This window comes from Mustela lutreola, chromosome 11, assembly GCF_030435805.1.
Source record: "Mustela lutreola isolate mMusLut2 chromosome 11, mMusLut2.pri, whole genome shotgun sequence".
Taxonomy (NCBI): domain Eukaryota; kingdom Metazoa; phylum Chordata; class Mammalia; order Carnivora; family Mustelidae; genus Mustela; species Mustela lutreola.
This window is the reverse complement of record NC_081300.1, coordinates 38,290,291-38,298,761: the sequence shown is the minus strand read 5'-3', so window position 1 is coordinate 38,298,761 and position 8,471 is coordinate 38,290,291. Positions and strand designations below refer to the sequence as shown.

General features: G+C 38.0%; 1 protein-coding gene across 9 annotated transcripts in view; it reads right to left on the bottom strand.

Moving 5' to 3' along the window:
• Positions 1 to 5,535: 5,535 nt before the first annotated feature.
• NOL4 (nucleolar protein 4) overlaps positions 5,536 to 8,471 on the bottom strand; it is a 407,060-nt gene continuing 404,124 nt past the window's right edge. For all 9 annotated transcript variants that reach the window (XM_059140256.1, XM_059140248.1, XM_059140249.1 and 6 more), the window contains one exon: positions 5,536 to 7,489. In XM_059140256.1, the coding sequence (XP_058996239.1) occupies positions 7,296 to 7,489 (194 nt within the window). In that variant the 3' untranslated portion in view covers positions 5,536 to 7,295. The remainder of the gene's footprint in view (positions 7,490 to 8,471) is intronic.

Below are 8,471 nucleotides of genomic sequence, written 5' to 3'. Positions count from 1 at the left end.
ACCTCACTTTTGACAGAGGCAGTGAGAGCCTTTCATTCATTTCTCCTGATGCCTTATCCTTTCTCTGACAGCTTTGCTTGTTTGCATCTCAGAAAGAATCCTGCAAGAAAAAAATGGAGCTCATGAGTTTTGGCCACCGAGCTGTTAGTTAGGGTTGGGGAGGAGGTAAAGGAAAAAAGAAGACAGGACAGGAAGATAGGGTATTGGTAGATATCTTGTTCTTCTAGAAAATTTGCCCAGATTATCAGCATTTCCCTGCTGTTGCTCTTCAGCCTTTCTCTGTCCGCTGGAGGACACACAAGATGGTGAGTTCTACCAATGCTTCTACTTTGGGAGACTGGTGAGGACAGGGAGGGATTTGCATTCGTGAAGGGTTGTGTACATACTTTGCCTGAACGGTTCACCCACCCCTTGTTCTCACTTTTTCCAAATTAGGGAGTTCATAGTGGAGTGTTTTTTTTTTTTTTTTCAAAATTCCTATTTATCTGTTTTTCCTTGGATCTGTCTCCTGAGGAAGAAGCCACATTAATTTGTGACATTTGCTGCATTTTTCTGGTTCCCACTTCTCCGTGGTTATAGGAAAAAGCCATTCCTTCCTTGTTAGCATGCTTGTAGCATGTTTTTGTTTGTTTGTTTGTTTTTACTATTTTTTAAACTAGAGGTGTTTTACTTAATTCTCTTGGGAAGGGAGGTCCCATGATCCAGCATTAGTCCATCTCCTTCCCCAGAATTTCAGTCAAACAATCACAAAAGCAGAACCAACACCATCCTTACCACTCCTCTAATATACCAGTGCCTCTTCAGCCTCTGCAGGACACAGCCCAGAGCTTTGGCATGGCAGGTAGGCTCTGCAGGATAAGGCTCCTTTATTCTTACCCAGGAATCTGTCTCCATTCTTGAACCCTACCATCCAGAAACACCAAGCTGCTTGGGTTACTGTACAGAACATGTAACTCCCTACCTCCTCTCTCCTCTTCTGGTGTTGTCCCCTGTAGTGGAAATGCCCTTCTCTGACACCTCTTTCTTCTTCTTTCCTCCCCAAACATACCCAACAATTTTGCCAGGTATTGCCGTGAGCTCCAGTCTTGGTGACCAGCCAGACCCAGCCTATTTCTCTACTTCCACTACAGGGTCTGTGCTCTCCTCTGACCTGTCTCACATGTTTCTATCATTACATGTTATGCTGTTAATCTTTCTCTTTGTATTGTAATTACCTGTACCTCTGTCCCTCTCCTCCACTAGACGGGACTCCTTGAAGCAGAACTAGTTTCTTTCTGGATGACAGTGCAATGTCTAGCATATAGTAGGTCAAAGAATATATATTCATTGAAATGAAAAACAATAAAATGAGCTAAGAGGCATGCTACTTCAGAGAGTAGTTCATGGCAGACTTTAGAATCCTTCTGTCAGCAAAGAACTAAGAAGAATCTGTTTGGAATCTCTGGCCACTTGTTCTGTTACCATAACAGAGTACTTCAATAAGTAGAAGACCTTTATCATGCGCAGACTGATCTAATTCATTCTCTAATAAACAAAATAAGATATCAGAACTTTCAAGGGAAAAAAAAAAAAACCAGCACCAATCCCACACAGTTAGTAATAGCATTTGCTTTCTGTGGTCTATGCTTTTATATGCTTTTATAATTTTTTTTCTCTCCTGGCATTAAAAATGGCCTTGAATTATCTGGATCTTCTTTCATTCAGTGGATAGTCTTTAAAGGAAAAAAACAAAACAGTAAATAAGGGAAAATAAAAATTCTGACATGTAGATAAAAATAGTGTCCTAGCAAATGTTTTAATTCAGCTATCTTGAATTCAATATGTTTAGTGTCAAGCCCTCCTTTTTAAAATGTGTCACCTAATAACATTTAATGTCAAATATATCACCACTTGTTCAGGCAAATAAAACACCACTAGTAATTGGCACTAAAAGTTTTATAAATGCAGTTGGATTACTTAAATAATTTAGTTAAGCTTTGGATTCTCATGTACCCCCTCCAGGCTAATGAGTTAGAGACCTCTCAAACATGGATCAGGGAATTTCTTAGGCAGAACCACCTACTAAGAAATCAGAGGAAAATGTTCAGAGGTATTTTTGTTTAATATCCCTTGGAAGATTGAGCTGTACTTTTACCATATTTATTTGTTCTTTATACTTAATTTGAATGTGAGACATGTGAGGAAAACTCTATTAAAATTTCCAAGATAATATACTTTATACAGGAAAAAAAAATAAGTGTGGTATGGCAGCTGACAATTATTTGAAAAAAGTTTGTGCTGCTGACTTAATATCTTTACTATAGGTTATTGGAAAATGCACCTGTAGTATCTGGGCACAAAGAGTTATTTTTAAAAAGAAATTAAGGTACTTTAGTTTTGTTACATGTCAAGTTAAGGAATTATGTTTGGAGAGGATATTACAGTTTCTAATTAGCTGACCTTAATAAAGGGGTGATCTTGTTTGATCTATGTGGTCCCAGGCTACTCACAATGGTCCTTAAATGTGGAAGGGGGGCAGAAGAAGTCAGTTGGACTTAAAGATGGAAGCAGGGGACACCAGTTGAGGAGTGTCTGAGAAGCAGAGCAAGCAAGGCAACATTCTCCCCAAGGGCCTCCAGAGAGGAACATTTTTACCAAAATCTAGATTTTAGTCCAGTGGAACTTCCAACCTGAGACTGTAATAAATTTCTGTTGTCTGTTGTCCTTTGTTACAGCAGCAGTAGAACACTAATACATTCAGACAATGTGATGCCAGGTAGTCATTAAAAATAACCCATAGTGTGGAAAATACTCACGCTATATTGTTAGGTTAGAAAAGTAGCTGAGGAAACACCATAGGACAGTGAAACCAAATAAATACATATCTGTTTAGGGAAAATTGGAAAGATAGGCTATAAAATGATATTCATGGTTCTCAACTGGTGCTGGGATGATTATTTTTCTGTCATCTTTCTGTACTTCCAAGTTTAATTTTATTTTTTGATTTAAAAATAAATGTTGAACATGATTGACCTTATCTCCCTCACAATCTTGGAGGAGATGAGCTCCAGTGAATATAGTAAGCTCCTGTAGGTTATCTTGTGCTCAGTCCTTACTTTGCCACATTTCTGCATCTCAAACACGTTGAAACACATTGTTAATATCTACCTGCTCTATTTTTTTTATTGTTAATTGCCACATTAATTACACTGTTTATTGTTAATTAACACATTGTTAATACCTGCTCTATTTTATTTTTTTATGAAGTTTGAAACTTGAGCCATACAAAATGAGAAAATATTTTTGGCATACAAAGATTAATTTCTGAATATTTGTATTAATGGTGTAAAGATTACAATAGCAGCATAGCTAAGAACATAGGTATAATATCTGAGACTAAAGTGAATGGACTTAAGTTTTCTGGGTTCAGCTGGATACTGACTTTCACCTTTCCTTACCAGATACACTACTGGCCCTCTTCATTGTTAACAAGTTACTGCCTTCCCTTCCTGCCTTGTGTGTTTGATTTTCATCAGTGGTAGTTTTATGGTTGCTCTAGATATTTGTAGAGAGTGTAATTTAAAGGAAATTAAACCTCTAGAAGCGGGATAAAATTGGGCACGTTAAGTCAAATGCTTTGATGTTAAGAGCATTTTCAATAGCTATTATCTACCGTGCAAAACTGCTCAACTTTACTATAAAGATCTGGTTCTGAGTCACAGGGTAGAAGACCATTATTAAGTATCTGGGAGGCAGCAGACTGCAGGGACCAGGAGGGGAGCTCAGGCATCCGATGTGCCTGGGTTCAAAGGGTGGCTGCAGCCTTTGTCCTGGGCTCCTGGCAAATGATTTCAGCTTCTTGATTTCCTTTGTAAAAGGGACTGTGACTGTCCTCATTGCCCACAGTTATTGTGAAAAGGAAATAAAATGGCTCTCCCTGAATCAATAGTCCGTAATTCGTGGCTATCATTGTAGCTGAATGTCCTTTCTACTGAGTATTGTGACTTGACCTACACAATTTAAGAAAATCAGTAACTGCTTGTGTTTGTATTCTCTGTGGTCCTGTCAAGTCATGTTTTCTTATTAGGTGTGATAAAGTCACACACATCTGACAAGACACCGCTGTTGTATGGGAAGCCAACTGGCAGAAGTAGCAGGAACTTCTGTTTGATCTCTGTGTTTATGATTGTTTCCTATCACCTCAGTAGAATGAGCATATGAACCTGCACCTAGTTTCTCCGAAATGCTTTATAAAGGGGCTGAAAGACCCCTCCCCTAGAAGATAGATAGGATAACTAACCGCTTGTTTGCTTTTCTGTAAACCGCTGGCTTTTAGGTATAGACCAGGTTATTAATTAGGTTATTAATTGCTTATTAATCGCTCTTTTGCCCTTCTGTAACTGCTTGGCTTATAGAAATAATAGAAGACGCCATGATGGCATTCCTACTTTCCCCCTTCTTGTTCCCCCTCCCTGCCTCTCTCCTCCCGCGCGCGGGCCCTCAGAACCAATCAGCTTGTACCCCCTTCCCGCCTCTCTTTGCGCGCGGGTCCCCAAAGCCAATCAGCAAACTCCACGTATGCCTTTTTCAAAAGTTCTAACTGTCAACCAATCAGTTGCGCCCCACCCAAAACTTGTTTGTACCTGTCTATAAAAACCTGGCACCACCCCAGCCGGGTGTGCTCAGCTAGCAGGAGCTGCTGACCACCTGCAGGTGCGCGCTGACCACCCGCAGGCGCCTGCGTAACAATAAAGAACCTCTTGCTGATTGCATCCAGTGGCAGTGTTGGATTCTTGGGTAAGGGGATCCGCGGGTCTTAGGGCATGGTTTCTTCCGGTGTAAAAGAGGACCCTGGTGTTTTCAGTCACAAGTCCTAAAGCAAGAAGAGAAACAAAAGCTTACGAGGCTTCGTGGCCTCTGAGCTCTCCCAGGGAAACAGTGGGAGTCCCAGTACCCTTTCTCTTTGCGATAAAAGTTCAAAAAGCAGAAACTTTGAGGGAATTTTGTTCTTGGTAGGAGGGCCTGGGAGTTCTAGTTGAAGGTAGGAATGTAATGAAAACAAGAGCACTTTGCTGGAACTTCCCTTTTCTACTGTTTGCTTCATTATCACTCTTAAGGATTTTTATGTATATGCTGAACTCAAACCGGTTACTTTTTGAAATGGCAACCATGTCCAAGTCTTCAGAGATGACTGCAGCAAAAATCGAAGCAGCAAAGAGGCACTTCCAACAGAGAAATGCTTCTCCTAAGATGTTAAATCAGGAGTGACTAAAAGACCCAAATTACTTATATAAAAATGAGGAGTAAAAGAAATTCTTAACTCAGATTTAAATAATCAAATAAATATCCTTGGTTTGCTAATTTCCCTTACCCTGTCTTGGAAAAATTCTTTATTGGACAATGTTGAGACTCTAGGGGATCGTGGGATAATCCTCAGATAAAAGGTTAACTGTCCTTCTTATACTAAATGCTGGGTACAAAATGGCATTGCATATTTTCAAAGCCAACTGCTAAAAGCATAGTATCCTTCAGAAAGTTTGGAAGTTTTCACAATCATTATTTTTACACAGAAATCTGTTTATTAAACCAAACAAAACAGATAAAATTATACCAGCCCTCGATTTTTTTTTTGAATTTTCATTTAAATAAGCAAACTCTAAATCCACACCTTAAAAGATGTTTGTGCATCTATGTATTTCCAAAATACTCATATTTCAATAAGTTTTTCACATTATATTCACCAACAGTATCACAAAAGTTCTTTTTTTGTGTTTTTTTGTTTGTTTTACGGAACTGTCAGGAACAGTAATTCTAGAAACACTAGAAGAAAAAGCATAGCAATGTCCACAGTTACAAGAAAAAGTGCACATTACTTGGTCACAATCACAGTCATTACTTGAAAAACTATATGTAACAAGTACATAAGAAATATCACTGATGCCTTAAACTCATTATCAAAAACTGAATGACATAAGTTTTACAGAAAATAAGGCAAATTCAGGAATGCACAAAGAATTTTTAATCCAACCAAAGCAGAACAACAGAAAGATAATTGTACAAGAAGCATAAACTGATGTACTTCTCCCTAAATATTTTAAAAATAGGCTTGCCTCAGTGCACAAAGAAAACACCATTCATGGGTATCCAACACTATAAAATAAGAAAGGGCAACGGTCGGGGGAGAGGGAGAGGAAGGGAAAGTTCGTGGAAAAGCTGCAGCTGCGTCCACTGAGTTCTTTACATCACTGTAATTCATTACCTAGAACTGCAAATTATACAAATCCTATCAGGAGAGGTAATGGTCTTTTTGGAAACTATTTCTGAAAGAGAGAAAGAAAAACTACACTCGAGTGCAAATTTTCAGATTGTCACTTGCAACCTCTTAACATTCAGCCATCTACATCCAACTGCTGCTGGAGGCGCGCCCGGAACACAGCAGCGTCAATCCACGGTGAGCAGCAGTAAGGAACCAAGGTGTGATTTTTTTTTTTTCAATGATATGTCTTTTTTAATATTAAAACATTCTGTGATGAAAACCTCTATTGCGAAACTGCGATGTTGAGAGGCATGACGAGCGCGAGTGCAGACGCGCAGGCTTCTCGTGGAAGTGGTTCCCGATGTGACGATTTCAAGAACGTAGCAAGGGTTTGTTTTCCAGCATTGTTATTTTTTGTAGAAAGGATTTGGAAAGAGGAGAAGGCAAAGGGATGTGGAAAAGGTACTTACAGTAGTTTCTCAAAACAGTTTTCTTTTAGGACCTATGAAAAAGTTACCAAAGTAAAAATGACAATTTTGAATGAAAAACAAGTTTTTGTCTTTTTATAAAAATTACATATATATATATTTTTAAAATACAAGATCCTTCTCAGTGTTGTTATATCCTGTAGCAACAAGAAATTTGGCTTTTTTTTTTTTTTTTTTGCCAGATACTGTAGCTTTCTGTCCAGTAAGTCAGTAGTAAATTCCACTAATATTTCAGTTGGATCTTGAACTATTTTTTATACCACAAACTTCTTCTGTTTTATCCTTGAATTAAGAATATACAGCTTTTTTTTTTCCCCCCCAGATATTTATGCTGAGAAACTAAAACATAAAGCAGTAGGCTGGACACATTACAGTATCTCAAGTACTTCAGAGGTCAGAGTTCCTTTGAAGCACCTTAACACATCACTTTATGGTTCAAGGACAATGTGGCATAATGGAAGTATTTCTCTTAAGACTGTGCAGTAAGACCAGAAGCGTCTCTGCTGGGAAATCAAAATGTCATTAGTGGAAACTGCAAATTTAGACCTCAGTGAATAGGATCGTCATTTGACTCAGTTCTGTTGTAAAATAAGATTTTCCAGTTCATCTGCAGAACGCAATAAAAATGCAGCTGATTCTCGGTATCCTGCAACGAGCTGTCTCACGGCATTGATTTCAGTTGGACTCAGCTGGGGTCTGGAGCTTGAACTGCTGGAGGATCCTGAGCTAGTTGCCAACTGCCTCTTCATGCTGAGATCCGTCGGTCCTAGAAAAAATAATCCCAAAATTAACGTGAACAATCTTTGTTCCGGTACTTTGAACATGACCATTAAATTGTTGACTTAATTCTCTTACTCTTTTGTGAAAGCCACTGATACCTTTAATCAAATACATCAGCTCTCTGAAATGCCAAAGAGCAACATGTTATGGAATGAGTGGCTGAGTTTTCTCAGACTCCTTGTCCAGATGATCACTTCTTTCTGCGGAAAGACCCTGAAGACCTACTCCTAATACGTGCTTTTTGGCAAACTCGATTTTAAGTCTACTCTACAGCTATTGCAGCAGTGTAAAATGTTGTGACTTGCAAATGCTTTGTTTGAACCCTTGGTTAACAAATAATTTTAGGTCCCACCTACTCAGACGTGGAAATGTCCTAGATTGTGATGCTAATGACTCCAGATTACAAACTCCTCCATTTAGAACAAAGGAAATTTGGGACAGAAGAGTTCAATGACATGGTTGCAATTCAACAGCTTTTAAGTGGCATACTAAGGATGTGAATTGCATATTTTTTTATTTCAGGGGACTGCTTTTCTTCTATCATGTTGGTTAGTATTTTAAAATGTGTTAAGTTAGTAAAAATTAGTATTTAAAAATATTAGATAGCAGTTAGTTTTAGGAGGATGCAGTAAGTAAATGATCAGTACAAACAATTCCACAAAGAAACCAGACCTGGGATAGTGCTTTAGGTATTGTTAAAACTGCTTCTGTATTTATTTGCCTAAAACATTCAGGTGTCCAAACGTTTATTACATATAATTTAAGCCAATTATATTACATATAATTAAACCAAATCAGATAGGTCTGCTTTTTGACAACATATTGTAAGTTTTTATTTCTTTGTACATTTTTACTTTAAAATAATTTAGTTAACAGAAATGTCGTAAAGATTTTTAAAATACTTTCAATTCTTGGATTATTAAGCTTTTTTTTAGGTGTTATAAAGGTTTTAAGTGTTCATTGTTATA